At 43.4% G+C, this 18787-nt stretch overlaps 2 protein-coding genes across 5 annotated transcripts in view; both read right to left on the bottom strand.

Moving 5' to 3' along the window:
- PLA2G4F (phospholipase A2 group IVF) overlaps nt 1-2507 on the bottom strand; it is a 37465-nt gene extending 34958 nt beyond the window's left edge. For all 3 annotated transcript variants that reach the window (XM_072625074.1, XM_072625077.1, XM_072625075.1), the window contains exon 1: nt 49-2507. The gene's annotated coding sequence lies outside the window, so the exon portion shown is untranslated. The remainder of the gene's footprint in view (nt 1-48) is intronic.
- An 89-nt stretch (nt 2508-2596) lies between these two features.
- The window catches only part of VPS39 (VPS39 subunit of HOPS complex), a 53285-nt gene continuing 37094 nt past the window's right edge, over nt 2597-18787 (bottom strand). For both annotated transcript variants that reach the window (XM_072625073.1, XM_072625071.1), the window contains 13 exons: nt 16734-16877; nt 15936-16077; nt 15710-15796; nt 15316-15389; nt 13708-13806; nt 12376-12493; nt 11765-11893; nt 8963-9065; nt 8627-8672; nt 7160-7309; nt 6894-7028; nt 6537-6628; nt 2597-5050 (listed from right to left, as the gene is read on the bottom strand). In XM_072625073.1, coding sequence (XP_072481174.1) covers nt 4975-5050; nt 6537-6628; nt 6894-7028; nt 7160-7309; nt 8627-8672; nt 8963-9065; nt 11765-11893; nt 12376-12493; nt 13708-13806; nt 15316-15389; nt 15710-15796; nt 15936-16077; nt 16734-16877 — 1395 coding nt within the window. In that variant the 3' untranslated portion in view covers nt 2597-4974. The remainder of the gene's footprint in view (nt 5051-6536; nt 6629-6893; nt 7029-7159; nt 7310-8626; nt 8673-8962; nt 9066-11764; nt 11894-12375; nt 12494-13707; nt 13807-15315; nt 15390-15709; nt 15797-15935; nt 16078-16733; nt 16878-18787) is intronic.

Below are 18787 nucleotides of genomic sequence, written 5' to 3' on the forward strand. Positions count from 1 at the left end.
TAGAAACTAATTCCCCTGGTGAGGCCAGTGTCAGTAATAAGGTCTGACCTTGGACTTGTGTTCAACTCTAATTTCAGTTCCACTGTAATTGTCCCATGCCTTTGCTCATGCAACTGGCCTTGTTTGTCAGGTTCAGATCAGCCCAGACAACCTACTGAATGCCATTCTGAGAGAAAACAGTAAAAGAGAGACAAGATTGCCATTTTCTCCACTTATGTGGAACCATTCTGGTGGTTTACTGGAGACTGAAGGATGAATGGCCTGACTCAAAGGAGACTCCGTTCATCAGTACCCAATCAACCACATGCCAGTGCCTCACAATGCTCATTATGATGACTGGACAAAGTGACGAGAGAGCTCGGGGAGCTCCAGAGGAAAAGGTGGCCAAAAAAAGGGAAGGAGGAGAATTTCTGAGTCCTTCACTTTTAGCTGCTCCAGAGAATGAAAGATAAAGGGGAAAAAGTTCACGAATTCTTCCAAGAGGACTTGTAGCTCCTTCCCTTCCTTGTCTCCATCCTGGAAAAACCCTCACTTGATCCTGCTATCCCCTCATCATTCTATATCTCTTACGCCCTTTGTAGCCAATGGACTACTAAGAGGCCATCTACACAATAGGTACCTCCATTTTCTCTGCTCTGACTCCATTAACCCCTTACAGTTCAGCTTCCAGCTTTTCATTCCACCAAAACTGCTCTCTCCAAAGTTACTAATGATCGTAGTTGCCAAATCCAATGGCATTTTCTTAATTCCTCTGTAACCTTTGACTTCACTGATCCCTCTCTCTTCCTTGACACTCTCCTCTCTAGGTTTTGGGTACAAACACTCTCCTGGTTCCCTTCCTACTTCCATAACCACTCCTTCTCGCCGTGGCTGGATTCTTCTCCAGATCACACCCTCAGTTTTCTCCTAAGCCCTCTTCTTTTCTCCCTCTGTACTACTTCACTTGGTGATCTCATCAGCTTCCATGGATTTAATTACCATTTTTTATGCTCTCGAGTCTCTCTCAAATCTATCCAGCCTGCCCCAACCTCTCTGCTCACCTCCAACCTCTGATCTCCAACTGCCTTTCAGGCATCTCACTAGATGTGCAGTAGACTTCTTAAATTCAGCATGTCCAAAATAATACATAATAAAAAGCTTTCCCTCTAAACTCTTTCCCCCTCCTATCTTCCCATCCCTCAGGCTTACCACCTGGATCCTCACTGTCTCTCACTCCCCACACCTAAGCTGTTGCCAAGACCTGGTGATTGTACCTTTGCAACATCTCTTGAATTTGTTCCCCTCTCTCCTCTTGGCACCGCCATCCCTCTAGAACATGCAGGCCCTCACCAATCTGCCCCCTGCATTACTGCACTATAGTGGGTCTGTCTGCCTCAAGTCTCTCCTCACACCTATCCATCCTCTGATTCAGCCACCAAAGTGGTTTTCCTAAAGTGCAGATCTGATCATGTCACTCCCCTACTCAAACTAACTCCCTATTGCCTTCAGAAGAAAGTATAAAATGCTCTACTTGGCATTCAAAGTTGTTTATAACCTTAGTCCCCTCCTACCTTTCCAGTTTCCTTACACTTTACTCCCCAACATGTACTCTTCAATCCAGTGACAATGGCTTCCTGACTGTTCCATGAACAAGACATTCCATCTCTCAGCATTTTCTCTGCCTGTCCCCCATGCCTAGAATGCTCTCTTTCCTCTGCTCCAACTACTGGCCTCCCTGGCTTCCTTTAAGTCCCAACTAAAATCCCACCTGCTACAGGAAGCCATCCCCAACCCCTCTAAATCCCAGTGCCTTCTTTGTTAATTACTTTCCATTTATCCTACAGATAACTTGCTTTGTATGCGTAACACATTGTCTCCTCCATTAGATTGTAAGCTCCTTGACAGCAGAGACTGTCTTTTGTCTTTCTGTATCCCCAGAGCTTTGCACAGTACCTAGGACATAGTAGGTACTTTAAAAAGGTTTCTGACTAATCAATATTGGAGAAATAGCAATGTGAAAAAAAAGTCAGAGATAATATTGTAATATGAACAATAGCTCTGGGATTTCCGAAGTTATTTACACCCTGCCATAATCACATGAGAGCCGAAACCCTTTATTTCCTTCCAACTGCCTTCCTGCCACCCTCTCCCCACCCTTTATTTTTATAGAAGGAATTCTTTCCAGGGCACAAGAAGAGGAGGGAGAGGGAACAAGTCACTTTTGAAGTCAAGAGTAGAAGTGAGTGACATGGGATAATTCAAGGACCTAAAGAAAACACATCTCTATGAAGCATTCCAGAATCCTTCCCTTTCCTTCTAGGAGCCCTGAAACAGCCTCCTAGACAGGGTAGGCTGGGGCAAGAGGAGCCAGGTCCTACCACAGAAGAAGAATGGGTTGTGCCAGATGAGCTCCAAGGTTCCTTCCATTTCTAAATCCTATGATATTATAAAATGGAGGCACAGCAGCTCAGATACATAAACATGGTGTTGTCCACACTTCACTCTGCTAGGGATCCCAATTCTCCCTTTAGCTCCAAGAAACATGTGAGCATCAAATGTCATTCGCTTGTTTTTTTAACTGAACTCCACAAAGGGGGGAAAAAACAAACTAGAGATAGAAAGGTTCATTAAATTTTATTATTATCATTATTGAAGGGAACAAGAGATCATCATCACCAGCTCACCCCATAAAATTGTGATTCCCCACATCTCACTTAGTAGCTGTGACAACTGCACACACAACTAAGATAAGGCAGGCCAAACCCTCATATGGGGTAGACCTCTGCCAAAAGTAGGTGCTAGGTGAGGGTATGGCTCGAAGAGGCATGGCGTTGACAAAGCAGCAGCTTGCTACATGTAAGACCACACATAATCTTTATTCTATTGCTTTGAACAAATCTGGCTCACAGAAAATGAAACCAGAGACAGAAGATGTTAGGCCAACGCAACATGAGCTCTGGGAGGGCTTCAGCAGGAAAGCTGAGAAGAGGCCTAATACCCACCTCCAAGCTACCTTCTTGGCAGCTGGGTCCTAGGTCTCTTCTTTACTGCTATGTACATATGGACAAATTGGTAACTGGTTGTCTCTTTCTGCTTACTTGCTTCGAGGTTCTCCTGCAAAACGACTCATTCTCACTGATCTACTTACTCCCAGTTGTCTCCATCACTGCTGTCAATAATTAGCCAAAATGTCATAACTGAGTTGGCAGCTAATGCTATATCTTCAGAGGGTTCACATAAGTCCATGTGGAGGACTGGGACCTAGATAAACCTTCAGTTTATCATTAGCCACCTTAGCAACAGAATCTACAGAACCCCACAAACCTGAAGGCAATGCTGACAGCACAGGGAAAGAGATGCCAAAATGCCACAGTGAAAAACAGAGTCAGGTCACTCTATCAGTAAAGGAGACAGAGTTGGCCACTAAGGTCACTTCCTCCAACGAGAAGGAAGGAATCCACTGCTCCATCACTCAGTCCAGCTTCCAACAACCCACTAAAGGTATCAGGGCAACAAAACTGAAGTGGTCAAGTGTACAGAATCCCCATTAAGGTCAGGATGCAGGATTCCTTGTCCTTCATGTCCTTGATCTGTCTGCTGTGGCTGCAAAGATAATGGGTCCTAATCCTTTTTAAAGTGAGGGGGTGCTGCAAATTGTACTCCATGGAAGCACAAGTAATCGTGTGGTTGGTAAGAATACGACCTAACCAATATTTTAGAGAACCTTGAGGGAAAGTAGACAGGAGTAGGGGGGAGGGGAGGATGGACTTTAAAAGCCCATTTGGTGCTACTGCCTTTTTCTCCCCTCTCTCTGACTATGATCACAAATGTACTTGAGCTCTTGACTGGATCTTTTTTCTAAATGTCTCAGAGATCCAATCACATACAATACTGCAACCCAATCTACCTACTCCCCAAAACAAATCAGCAGACTAATAATCAGGCCTATTCTGCATGACATGCAAGCAGGAAGAGGAGGGACTTGAAACAAGGTAGAGCATCACCTACAAATATGAAACTAACTTTAACTCTGCTCCTGGTGAATGAGCTGGGAGTAGCCAACACTGCAGGGGCATGTGAATATGATCTCACACCAAGAGCTCAGATGGTCCAGTCTTTATGATGTCATAACTTGGCAGAACCCACAATCTCTACTTGGACAGAGGGTAGGATTCCTTTCCTAGAAAGGTAATGACATCCTCTTGGTCCCCCATTCATGAAGGGATGAGCAACTGATTGTGCAGTGCAAATAGGACATATTTACAGTTCCCACCCACATCCCCTAACACCTGCAGAGCTGACAAAAATTCTGCAGAATTAACCCCTTGCACGTCAAACATAACATAGTGCTAAATACTGGTCATTCCTGAGCTCAGGAATTGTGGAAAAAAGTGAGAAGGAAAAAGTAAGCAAATGAAAGTGAGACACATAAAGGGGAGGAGCAGAGAGGGAAATGTCTTGGGAGTGTCTAGCACCAAAACTAGACTGAGGAAAAAACAACCATCCTTAAATAGAAAGCCAGCTGTTCTGTCTACAGATGGCGCAGCCCGTAGAATTTTTTCTTTTCACTGGACTCTCCAGTTAGTCTGGCCTCCAGGTCTTTGTGAAGACATATATTTACCTTTATAAAAAAGGTTCTTAATGGAAAAATTCCCCTTCAGTTACAAATGCTCAAAACAAGTTTTCTTAGTGCATAGCAATGCAAACACTGGAGGATGCGTCTACTTCACATCCTAAGTATCAAAGAGATTTTGTGAAGTTGCCAGCAACTTAACCATACAAGTCATTTTTTTCTCTTAAAAAGCCAACGTTGTTGTTGTTGTCAGGGTTGGGAGGAGAGTCAGTCTAGAGATGCTCCAGGCTGTAAGGTACCAAGTAGTGTCCAATTGAGCAGACTCCTCCAGGAGGCATTCTCGCTTCCTAAGGAGCTTCCACCTTCTGTTCTTCTGGGAAAGGCAAGAATTGTAGTCCACTGACCTCACAGTAGCTCCAAGTTCAGGTGTCAGTCGGGTTGACCTCTTTGGAACAGAAGTAGTGCACAACCACTCCATTGGGGTACCTGGCAAACGCGCTGCAGGGGAAGGAGAATGGGATGAAACTGAGGCTGGTCCCCACAAAGGAAGCAACTCCCTTTACCAGGAAAAGCTTCCTGCCTTAAAACAGCATAGAGGCAGAGTTGCCATTCATCTGTCTCTGACCAGAACGGGAGCAGATACTATGCCTATCCACTTCAGCCTGGCAGGTTCAGACCCAGAAAGAATTTAGTGATCTCTTCCAAGGCTGGAAGTTCAAAAGAGTCCTAGATTCCGACCCCAAGAGTATTTGGACTCCACGCAGCATTCCCCATAATGTCAAATATCTACTGGGCACATATCTCCTGTTAACCAACATGAGCTGGAGCATGCAAAAGCCAAAAGCAGATATGGGAAACGTGCAGGCCCATGTATCAAGGCTCACTTTGTGCCAGCTAACAGTGCTCATCAAGTCTGCAGGCTTGTCCTAACAAAGAACTTGAAGGCAGATCTTTCCAAGGAATCAGACTCTGAAGAGCTCCTGGGCTTCTGGTCCCACTCCCACCCAAAGGAAGCCATACAATATTTCCTTTGCAGAGTCATCTCTACTGAGGACCTGCGGGAATGCCAGGCTCACTGTCTGCTGAGACAGTCCATTCCATTTGTGGGCAGGACCACTGCTGAGTTTTTCTTTCTACTGAGTTGAAATCTGTGACTCTGGCATATCCACCCCTAGTGCTTGTTTTGTCCTGTAGGGCTGAGGGAAACAAGTCTAATCCCTTCTCCACTATATCCTTCCATAAACCTCTGCAAATTCCTTCAGTTGCTTCTGATAGGGCATGGTTTTAACTTCCCAAGAATCAATGTCCTGACGGCTTTGGATATTACAATTGTAATATAGGCTAAATCTCATAAAAGTAGCCAAGTCAGTCACCAGCTAAGAGTTTAATCTCTTTGGACTGCTTAGTATAAGCCTATTTCAAAGGACAGAGTTTAAGATTATGGATCTGTCTTTTCAATAAATGAGCCTGGAAACAGAACATGTATTTATTTACTCCATCCGTGAAGGCCAGAGCTAACTCAAAGGTGAATGTCAACTGGCTTAAAACAGTAGGATGTGGCAGTGGCAATTGTGTCCACCTTTCAAGAAAAACAGATCCACCCCCATACATCAGTGATCCTGAAACTGGCCTTCCTCCTCCAAGATTTCGATAAGAAGCAGATTGTTCACTCTTTTAAATTCCATTTTCTTTTTTTTCAGGTCCATATTATCTCCTTCCCATTTCCCTCCATTCTCTATTACAAACATGTATATAATCAAGTAAAATAAATCCCTGCACTGGCCCAGTCTAAAAAAAAAAATCAGTCTCAATCTGCCTTCACTTTGGATGATGGATGAAATATATAAGAAAATCTTGGATTTTAAAAAATCCAGCTCCTGCACTCCTTCATCCCTGATCAGTCACTCCAGAAACAAGAGTCTGGGCACAGGAGCACTTCAATACGCACTCCTGCTCGTTGCCTCTCTGAACATGAAGGGCTCACCTGTTCCCTATCTTCTTCTTACACACCATGCACAACTTCTCCTCTGTGATGATGCACTTCACTTGCTGGTGGAAAATGCGCTCCTCCTGGACCTGGAGGAACATGGCCAAACCCAAGAGTATTTGGACTCCATGCAGCAGAAAGGGACATTGACTGCACCCCTGCTCCCTGCTCCTCCCCAGCCCAGCTTTCACCCACTTCTTTCACTAAGAGAGCTGGGAACTAAAAGTTACACTCATTTCTGGATGTGACCTGTGTGTAAAGCACAAGGCCGAAGGCTCTCTCACGGCAGTTCACAGAAAGGGTTCAGGACACAAACTCGGGCAGAGAACAAAGAAGAGTTCTGGTGTTCTGTACCCTTAGAAACTCGGCTTGAAGAAGGTTTTTGAGGACTTGATTGAAACGTTTCTTTTGTGCATTTTCCTCCAGGACTTTTTCCAGAAAGATGCGTATCTCATTAATCTGGGTGTTCGCTGGAAGAAGGTTGATGGCCTGAGGGCAGAGAAATACAAAGGAGGGATAGTGGGAAAGGGAGTGAAGGAGACAGGGAGAGAGAGAAAGAGGGAGAGACAGGGGGAGAAGGAGAGAGAGAGACAGAGAGAAAGACAGAGAGAAGGCCTGACCTTGGTGGTGTCCAGCTTGCTGTGGTGTAATTCCAGAACCTGCAGGGCAGCCTGGAGATTAGCTTGGGGCTCCAGCAGCTCCATCTTGATGGGCCCCAAGCAGTGAACACTAGGTGGGGACAGATACATCCGAAGCAGGGACAGATAAACCTGTTTCACATAAATCTAGTCAAAATATACCACTCAACTGATACCAATAACCTTCAGAGAATCCCAAAACATCAGTTGAAATGGAGGATGGTAAAGAGCTCCATTTCACACTGAGGGAAGTCTAGAAGCAGCAGCTGTCACCTCACACTCAGGATCACAGGATCATAGAGTTAGAGTTGGGAGGGACCTTAGAAGTCATGGTGAGACTCCATGTCTCACCTTAAAGACAAGGAAACTAAGGCACAAGAGAGTTTAAGGGATTTTCTTGCCCAAGGTCACACAGCTAGTGACTTAAAAGTTATTCATTTTTATCTCTCTAAAGTGTATATGTCAAAATGATTAATATGGAAATGTTTGACATAAATGCACATGTATAACCTATATCTAATTATTTACCATCTCAAGGAAGGGAGGGACAGAATTTGAAACTCAAAACTTAATAACGAGGTTTTTTAAAATGTATATGAAGTTAAGTTGGCAAGAAAAATAATAAAAACCTTAAGTTTGCTTTTCTCCCCAGGAGAAAGCCGAGGAAAAGACAGTATAACTCAGTAAAGGTTTTTCCTTTAAGCTGGGGTTTGAAAGCTGAGGCCCTGTCTATGCTAAGGCCTTAGGAGGTGAGAGCCAGGCCTCAAAGGTGACTCAGTACAATAGACTAGTACCACTTGTAAAACTGGATTGTAAAACATCACTGTATCGAGATGAAAAGCTGAAAAGAACAACTGCCTGGGAGTTAGAAAGCCCAGGCTCTCATTTTGCTCCTGTAACTGGATGACCTTTGGCATATGCGATTTAACCTCTTTGGCTCTCCTTCCTTCACCAATACCATGGCAAAGAATTAGATTAGATAATCTCTAATTATCTTTAGCTCTAACATTCTATAATCCCGATTCTAAAAAGGGCATACACCTAGAGCATCAGAGGGAGTTGGATAAAGCAAGTCAACAAACATTTATTAAGCCCCTACTACATGCTAAACACTGTGCTAATTGCTGGGGATATAAAGAAAGATGGTGACAGACAAGAGACTCACTTTTAATCATTCCTGGTTATGATGTTTGAGCTACTTATATACAGTTGTATATTTACATATACAAATCTATATAAACATTTACATATATATTTGAGCCATCATATCATCCACAGATATTGCAAATCAAATCGCACAAACACACTGACCCACAATATCTTTGTAATTCATTCCAATCAGAGTCACCTACAACCAACCTGAAGAGGGCTAGGTAAGCTGTGAGCAGTCAGACACATGGGGCTACATTCAATAACTACAAGACAGATAGGAGCAAAGTTACTACTCACATCTTTGTTGCCATCTCTGTTTCGGTCATAGTGTTTATGGCAGTACCTGGAAGTGAAACATGGAGAGTCAGAAATGGGATACGGCCAGACAAAGTTTAACGGACCAAGATAATTTCCATTCATGCAACAGCTTTGTGATCTGCTAAAGATCTTATTAGAAATGGGGGCCATTATAGGAAACAATTTTCACTCTACTGGGTAGTCGACGTAGGCAGTTGGTGCTCCTGTGGTGGGATGTTTCAGGTATTCTTCTGGTCTCTTCTGATTGTCAACATAACATACGTCCAAATCAAGAAATTCACAGAAAGTAGGATTAGGATGAGAGAGGCCACTCACTCTTCAGCCATCCTTGTATCCTTCAGAATGTGGACATAAATGAAGAGAGCTTGTTCATGTTTCCCCATTCGCCCCAAAAGGAGAGCTCTTTCTTCTAGGAGACCTACAAGAAAAAAAAAATAACCACGACTGCAAGTTAGCTCGAAGGACAAAGACTAAAATAAGAGAAGAGATATTATTTCTACTATTAAGGTTTCCCCCACAAGGAGTTAATAACTAGAAACACCCAAAATATGAGCAGTCACAGGACTGACCTATTCCCTAGTAAAGACAATTCTCAATTTTTTCCAGGAAATCATATCAATCACTGAGCTTATGGTTCTATTGAATTAGAAAAGAATAAAGTTGGCTACAAACACATGCAATGAAACAAATTTAAACTTGGCTGGTGATAAATATATGAGCACATGCCCAGAGAGGGAAGGGAACACTCAGACACAATGTGGTTACTCCATAGGGAAGAAATTAGAACACAGATCCCCAGACAAATGGACTGTATGTTTTCTTCACCAAATTGGTGTGTTTCATTTCAACTCAATTCCACAAGCATTTATTATAAGAGCCTACTATGTGCACAAACACTGGGGGTACAAAGACAAAAACAAAACATTCCCTGCCTTTAAGATATTTACATTTTAGGTACAAAATAAAAACAAAGTAATTTGGGAGGGCTGGGCAGAGTGGGGAGGGGTTTAACAACAGGAGAGATAAAAAGGAGGTGGCACCTGAGATGAGACAAGACAGGAACTGGGTATGATTCCAGAGGACAGAGGTGAGAAAGGAAAGCATTCTCCTCTCTCACTGGCCAAAGGCTCAAAAGTGGAAGACAATGTCACAGGAAACAACAAGTAAAGTAAGTTGTGAATGGAACTGGCAGTGTGTGAGGGACAGCAGCAGGACACTGGCCCCGTAAGTCAGGGTAAAGTCAAATTATGAAGGGCTTTAGATGCAAAGTAAAGGGGTTTTGATTTTATCCTGAAGTTAACAGTCACTGGAGCTTACTGACTGGTGGTAGTGGTTGTTCAGTCACATCTGACTTGTGACCCCATTTGAGATTTTCTTGACAAAGACACTACAGAGGTTTGCCATTTCCTTCTCCAGATCAATTTGTAGATGAGGAAAGTGATGCAAACAGGGTTAAGTGATTTGCCCAGGGTCACAGAGCTAGTAAGTATCTATGGCTGAATTTGAACTCAGGTCTTCCTGACTCCAGGCCCAGCACTCTATCCACTGCACCACCTAGCTGTCCACTAAGCAGGGTAGTGGCATGGTAATATCTATCCTTTACAGATTTCAATGTGGAACAGGGTTTGGAATGGTACAGAAGGGAAGCAGGAAGTCCAATGAGAAGACTATTATACTAATCTAGATAACAGGAGATAAGGGCCTGAAATTTGTTGATGACCAGGTGCATTAGGAAATAAAAATGGGGATGGATATAGCAGATTTTGTAGAGGTAAAACTGACAAAACTTGGAAACTGACTGAACACTAGAGGGGTGACAGAGTGAAGAGTAGACAATGAATTCAAGCCTGCAACCTCAGTGATTGAAAATAGTGGTGTTGTTCACCCTAACCTCAGGAAAATGAGGAATGCTGCAAGTTTGGTGAGGAAAGAGCATATTTTAAACAAGATGAGTTTGAGATGCCTATTGGATACCAAAATAGAAGCGTCCTGCCAATAGCTGGTGATGCAGGACTGGAGCTGGATGCACACATCTAGCAGACATCAGCACAGAGACAATCAGTGAAAGAGAGGAAATGATGAAATTGGGGAGAGAAGAGAAAAGAAGACATGAGAGAGTTCAGGATATAGCTACATCATTGGGCAGGATATAAAAGATGGTCCAGCAAAAGAGGATATTCAGACAGGCCAGAAGAGAACCAGAGGACAGTGTCACAAAAATGCAAGGAAAACCATGTCCAGGAGTGGGGAGCAGTCGTGTCAGAAGCTGCACAGAGGTCAAAAATAAGGAGCGGACACTGGATTTGGAAACTAAGAGATTTTTAATAGCCCTGGCGAGAACAGTTTCAAGTTTAGCATCTAAGAAACCAGATGCTAGAAGGCTGAGAACTCAGTAAGAGGTGAGGAAATGGAGGTAATGAGTGTAGGTGGCTTTTTCTAGGAATTTGGCTATGAAATAGAAGACAGATAAAGAATTACAGTTCAAAAACACGGTGGAGTCAGATTGTTTTTAAGAATAGGGATAGGGGGAGGTGTAAATCTGGGTATATTTGTAGGCAGCAGAGAAAGAGCCAGCAGATAAAGACAGATTGAAGATTAGAAAGAAAGAGGGCACAAACAGAGAGACAAACTCCCAAAGCAGACAGGAGGGAATGGGATCAAAGAGCACAAGTACTGTAAAGGGGTTTGCCTTGGCAAGAACCCTCTTTTTATTTTTATTTTTTTCCTAAGACACTATGGCAAAGGAAGAGAGAATGAAGGATAGTGCTGAGGTGATATGAGGTACAGAATTGAAAACAAAAGGGAGCTCATGTTAGAAAGAATAGAGAGGCAGGGCAGTATGGTAGGATGGTAGCTAAAACACCTAGGTTTGAATACATATTTGCTGACTAAATGAATTAGATGAGACTACTACTTAATTACTTAACTAATTACTATTTAAATAGTTATGCAATGCGGGGTTAACAATAGTGATTAGAGAAGAAAAGCTTCCTCAAAGGGTTGTTACGAAGATCAACACGAAACAACAGAAACCATAAGGCCTTATACAAATATGAATTTGTGCCTCCCTGAAAACTGCAGTAGGTTGTGGCCTCCAGTTAGGTAATGGATACTCACCATCAAAAGGGAAGTCACAGATGAGTTGACTTGGATCATAGCAGCTAGAGATCTCCAGGAACATGAGGAGCTTCCGCCGGTATTCTCCCAGCTCCCCCTCTTCCTCGCCAGCAGGGACTGGAGTTTTATCTATGGGAAAGCCAGGCTCAATGCAAGAAATGATGCACAAGGGGCAAGGTCTTAATCCAGAGGAATGAAAAGAACATCACACTGAGAATGAACTACTTAAACACTAGTCTGTATGTCCCACAGAAATACAAGACAACAGCACGTCTTGTTTACCAGGTAAAAGGCCTGCCAACAAGACTGGTTTCCTCCCAACTGCAGCCATCTGCAGGTTGGCTCCAGGACCTCACCATCTCCCTGGGGGTGTCTCCCAGAGACAGGGAGCAATTTATCTAGGCTAGCCTGCAATTCCCACCTCTGACTCCCAGCATTGGTTAACTTCGGCACACTGATTCCTCTGAAAGCTTTCTTCCCGCACAGATTTGCTTTTACAAAACTCAAGTGTAAGGTTTTACGTTGCATGGCACCACCCCATGCTCCACATTGACAAGTTCTGTGCTCTCTCCAAGCCCACAGGACAGCTAGGTTTTTAAGGTCATCTGTACCTGTAGGGAAGGAACTGAGGTATTCTTTCATCAGTCCTTGGACTTTCTCACAGTACAGCTGGATAAGGCAGTTGTGGAACTCAGAACCTGTCTCTTCCCAGGTATGGATGATGTGTTCCTAGGATGGAAAACAGGTTTGGCCTGTATCTTCTATTTCAGTCATGTCCAACTCTTTGTAACCTCAATTTGGGATTTTCTTAGCAAAGATACTAGGGAGGTTTGCCATTTCCTTCTCCAGTTCATTTTACAGATGAGAAAACTGAGGATTAAGTGACTTTCCCAGGGTCACACAGCTAGTAAACGTTTGAGGTAGGATTTGAAGTCAAGAAGATAAATCTTCCTGGTGCCAAGCCTGGCACTCTACCTACTGTGCCACCTAGCTGCCCCTACACAGATAATTTAACTCAGACACCCCTAGAAAGTCTTACCCTTTGTAAAGCTTAATCAAGCTACAAATCTAAGTAGCAGCTCTTTTATAACTTTTACAGTTAATTCTTTTGAGTTTCAGGAATGATTTTTCTGATAAACAGTCTTTTTAAATGCTAACCCATGAATTCACCTAGTTAATTCCAACAATCCCATCCTGTCCAAGGTATTTTCTTTTAGATACTTAAAATCTATTTGGTTGTCCTGTGATCATTACTGAATCCAGCTGGACCAATATAGCTATGGAATTTCCATTCAGTCTTTCTCTTTCACCAATCAGGGCTTGCCATAAATGTATGAAGTGTCATAAAATGCTCCCAAAACATCTACTCTGGCTACCAAATATGGTTTTGCCAGAGTGTCTCTTTCAAAGGATACTGAAGTAAACTTCTCATCTTACAATTCTACCCATTCTTTTTTTAAATTCAATTTTAGTTTTACAAAGATCTACCTTCTCTCCCCCTTCCCATTCCAACAATTCACTCCCAGACAAAGTAAGAAAAACAAAGCTCCTGCTATAACCATGCACCATCAAGTAAAACAAATTCTCTCACTGGCCACGTCCAAAAATAACATGCCTCAGCCTTCATTCTGAGTCCACCACTTCTCTATCAGGAAGTGTCTACCTATTCTTTTTCTTTTTTTGGAGAGGGAAAGCAAGGCAATTGGGGTTAAATTACTTGCCCAAGGTCACATAGCTAGTAAGTGTCAAGTGTCTGAAGCCCAATTTGAACTCAGGTCCTCCTGAGAACAGGGCCAGTCCTCTCTTCACTGTACCACCTATGTCTATTCATTCTTAAAAGACACAGATGCCTATCTCACATGCCCCATGACCTGAACACCTACATTCCAGAATGGCTTAGTGGTGAACTTTATTAAAGGAACTAGAAAAACACAGCATCTTACCAAATAGGGAACAGCCAGACCCTTAAAGTTTTCTATTAAGAAGTTCAGCACACGGTCCCGTGGTAGGGCCTCCACCTCAGGGAGATCTTCAGTAAATATCTGTCAGAACAAAACATGTTTCTATAAGCAAAACCACTGCTAGACACCCCAAGCTGAGAGCACAGGAAGATGCCAAGCATGTAGGCAGGAAGAGGAATCACAGAATGTAGGGATGTAGGGAGGAGAGCCTGCCTGCCAGCTCAGAAGTCATCAACCTCAACCTCTTCATTTTTACAACAGAGAAAGTTAAGACCCAAAGAGTTAGCCAATGTCACACAACTAGTGTAACAGAACTAGGAGCTGAATCCCAAATCTTGACTCTAGCCAGCCCTAACGATCTTTCCACTGTACCATGTGTGCTGTTGTCCTTAACTGCTCTATATGATGAGTTAAACTCCCTGGGGACCTACCAAAATACAAAGTGGAGTTCCAAAAGAAAAGTCTGTCACTGGAATACAGGAATTTAAAATTAATTTCACCATTATCTCACATAAAAGCAAGAAAAAGTTTTTACAGTGGAGGGGAAGAGGGGGAGTGAGTAAACCATACACTCATCAGAATTGGCTCAAGAGGGAATAAAATACACATGCAATTCGGTACAGAAATCTATCTTACCCTATAAGAAAGTAAGAAGGGAAGGGAATTAAGAGAAGTGAGGGAGGGGAGTGATAGAAGAGAGGGCAGATTGGGGGAGGGGGTAGTCAGAAGCAAAACACTTTTGAGGACGGATAAGGTGAAAGGAGAGAGAGAATAAAATAAATGGAAGGGGGGAGAAATAGGATGGAGGGAAATATAATTCTCATGGTTTTTTCCCTTTTGTTTTGATTCTTCCTTCACAACATGGACTAATGTGGAAATATGTCTAATAGGATTGTATGTGTATAGCCTACATCAGATTGTATGCCGTCTTGGGGAGGGGAGAGACAGGGAGGAAAACATTTGGAACTCAGAATCTTATAAAAGTGAATGTTGAAAACTATTTTTATGTGTAATTGGAAAAAATAAAATACTACCAAAAATTAATGATAAAAAAAAACAAAAAATAAGCATAATCTGAGAACTATAAGTTAATCTACACAAAGCCTAAGTTAAATAGTAAAAAACAAATACTTCTGATAACCATCTTCCTTAATGTAAAGCTCAAGGACTTCCCACAAGGCAAACAAGCAAAGAAGAGCACAGCTTTCTGCCAGAAATAACCCCAAGAAATATGAGTAAGCTTTGACAGAGGGTCTCAAACCTTTCCCCTCACCCAATGTTTAACAGAAGACCATGACCCTTTTATGACTCCCACATCAATCAACCAACCAACTAACCACCGATCATTTACTGAACACTTATTATATGTCAGGCACTGTGCCTTGTTTGGGGAATACAGGGACAAAAACAGGCCCTGCCCCCCAGGAGCTTATACTCTGGTGCCAGTATACATTTAAGTGCATACATAAAAGTACCTACAAAATACAAAACATAATCAAGCGTAGATAATGATGACAGTTCTGTTATAGGAAGAGAACATGAGAGAACCAGAGAGTCCAGATAAAATGGAATGGAATTAAGGAGACTTACTTTTAGCCCATCTTCCGGGAAGTCTCTCAGCACCCAGATGGAGTAGGAGAACACCAAATGCAAGTTCTCTGTGCCTACAATAAGAAACACAAAATCTCACAAGAAGCTGGGATATCATGGCCCACACGTGCCAAAATGCTAGCTGTGCCTTGATCTGAAAGCTAAAAAAAAAGAAACCCCAATACCAGCTCCGTGCATATACCCAGTGCATCAGCTCCAAGTCCCACAAAGGAGCAGACACGAGCACCATCCCGCCAGAGACCACAAGTCAAGTGCTCCCAGAGGAGACAAAGAAAACTGCTAAGAGTCAGAGACTGACCAACATGAGGTAACTTTCAATAAGATGACCCCTTGTTCCTGTCCTGAATCTTGTTGCCCCAAAGGGGATGCTTACCCAGATGCTGAAGATACTGCACTGTCCTCTCATGGCCTTTCAGGGGGGAGTTGGCTTTCTTAGACTGGTCCACCAGCACCTGCAAAGCTTGTTAGAAACCCCCAAAAAGCTACTATGAGCCAGTCCCACTCCTCTGAGAGTAGGCTGCTTATCGCATCCATACCCATTTAGCCCACAGTGTTCCAAGACGCCTGGCAAACAAATACTGAGAATCTATTGGCATCACCTTTCTCATGAAGCCCTTTCTTCTCATAAAGGATGATCAGCTCACTGTACTTATGCGCCTTCTTCAACACGTGCTCACTTTCTTCAATGTGGCAATGATTGTTCTCCAGACGCAGCAATGGAGCCACCAGAGCCACGTTTGTCTACAGAAGGAGTGCAATTTAGAATCAGATTTTCTCTCTAACTACTGATCAACTGCTACTGATCGGCAGATAAGTCCAACAGCCCTTGGGACAGCACTGCCTCCCAGACCACAACCCTCCTTTCAGCCCTCCTCAGTTTATAAGGTCGCCATCAATGATACCGACCACTGACCAACTACCATTAACAAGCAGGTGAGCAAGAGCCCTGGGAACAGCAACATCCTCCAGATCACTGGCCCTATTTCCATCCTAGCTCCCAAAGTCATCACTCAAGGGGATGATCTCTATGGAGAAGGGGTCATAAGCCAGCCTCATTGAGGCAGCAAGGCACCCCAAAAGACAGACAGAGTTTTTCAAACAGTAAACAATAAATACTTTTTTTCTTCATTTACTAACCCCTCTAGTTTTAACCTTTGGGGAAAAAAATATGTTCTTCATGAGCTACCCTCTTCCCTACCTGAGGCTTTACCAGAGCTGAAAAAAAAAGTTTTCTTTAGGGTCACAGACAGAAAGCTTGTCTTATCTAGCAAACTCCTAGATCATCAGAGCATGACAGATGCAGGACAGCTGTTCCACTTCTCTACCCAAGATGATTTTGCCTCATTAGCATCAGGTGCCAGATGACTTCCCTACCAGTTTAGGGGGTCACCATTCACCTGGAGATAGCACTTGAGCAGGGTGGTGTCTATGATTTGCAGGAGCTTCTTCTTGGACTTGATCGTGGGAGTGCCTTCCATGAGGGGAGAGGTGCTCGATTGATGGTCAGAGTCATTGAGCTTCTTCACCAATTGGTTTCTTTTCTAATAGGCAACAAATACGGCATAGACAACCAGAACCAAATATCTCCCAATCCTACTCCTTGGCCAGCAGGGGAACCCACCACACTGAAGTTCTCCTCAGATCTACATGGCCACCTGCCATTATCATGGAGACTGGGTGAGGTAGGATTTGGGGAATCCTGAGGCACTTCCTCAATGGTTAAAAAACTGGTTTGCTGCCACCCAAATCCTTTCTAACACCATGGAGGTCACAATCCCAGAATAATCCAAACCTTCGGTATCCCAAAGAGCAATGGAGAAATGCATGGAGGGAACAAACTGATGGGAGACAAAGACCAACAATGGCGTGCCCAAGGGGTGGCAGAGAATATATCATAAAGGACATGCATGACTGAGGGGGCTGGTCACGCAGTGAGAAACAAGTGAGCACAGCTAGAGAGCCTGAACCCCACAGGGAGGCTGGAGGGTACGAGTGTACAGACTGAACTGGTGACCTCATGGGTGCAGGGAATGCCAGCCAAGGCAGACCATCACCTTCTCTGAAACTTAGAGTGGACAGCACATGAGGGAACAAACCCTGCCACCCGGAAGACAAATGGGGCCGAGGCTGATAATTTCCTCCAGAGGCAACTCAGTACAACCCAGTTACCTCCCACTGGAAATAAGGATATCACACTGAAGCCAGCTACATCCCACTGGAAATAAGGAGATCGCATTGAATCCAGCTACATCCCACTGGAACTGGGGAGATGACTCTGCCTGTACCTTAGATCCCTATATCAAAGGCATGTTTTCATGCCAAGCTGAAGATTTGTTCAAATCTTAGAAAGTTGCCTGGGGTCCTGGAGGGAAGTGGAGGACACAAGTGACATGCCTGGGCTCACACAGCCAGGACATAAGCCCAGGTTTTTCTAACTCCAAGGCTACCTCTCCAGCTACTAGACTCCAACTGGTCTCTACTATACTCATATCCCTGAGATAATAAAAGGACAAAGTCACCTTTAGAGATAGATCCTTTTCAGAAGATTTACAAAAGATGGAGAAGAACGTCACAGAACCAAAGGGGTAGAGGGTTTGTGGTCTGCACTAGGTGAAAGAGTACAACCATACCTGTGGGATTATGGACCCCCTAAGTAGCTAACTTCATTTCTACCTTAATACAAGAGTTTGAGAATTCAATATAAATGAATATCAAGTTGCCACTGATGAAATTTCTGCTGGGAAACTTGGTGCAAACCAGCTATATCCCACTGGAACTGGGACTCAGCATGTGCCTTAGATCCCTAAATTGGAGGGATGTGCTGAAAAGCACTTTCTCTGGCATGATGCCCAATCCTAATGCCAGTACATGGCACAATCAGCCTTGGAACTGATAGCCTACAGTTTTCTCTTTATGTCTAGAGGCAGAATACCCCTTTCCCTTGGAGTTTATGCCAGGCAGAGCACATGAGGAGGCTGATGTAGTGTCTCCTTACAGACTGTATGTCAGACACTGCTAGGGCTGCAGCATCCCAGCCTTTAGCTCACAGGACAGGCACATTCCTGCAACCTAATGCCAAGGGTGTGTTTAACAATACATTAGAGAGGTAGACCTGCCCTTATACCCATTTTCCCAGAAGCGAGGTAGGAGAGTAACCAGCATAGCAAATGTTTTAGAAATGCCTAAGTGCTTATTCTTAAAAAAAAAAAAAAAAGTAGGAACTGAGGCTTGTGGAAATTTTGTAAAAGAAAAATAATGCTCCTCAGAGACATCATAAGCATGAGGCACGGATACTTGGGATAAAATGGTACTTTTACATTCCTTTAGAAATTATACTTACCTACCTCTCTAAGAGTTGACACAGATGACTATGATGTAGACCTAGTGAAGCTGAGAATCATACATAAAGGGGTCAGCTTTCACTCTTGTCCACAACTGAAATTAGGCCAAA

The sequence above is a fragment of the Notamacropus eugenii genome, chromosome 7 (genome assembly GCF_028372415.1).
Source record: "Notamacropus eugenii isolate mMacEug1 chromosome 7, mMacEug1.pri_v2, whole genome shotgun sequence".
NCBI classification, from domain to species: Eukaryota; Metazoa; Chordata; class Mammalia; order Diprotodontia; family Macropodidae; genus Notamacropus; species Notamacropus eugenii.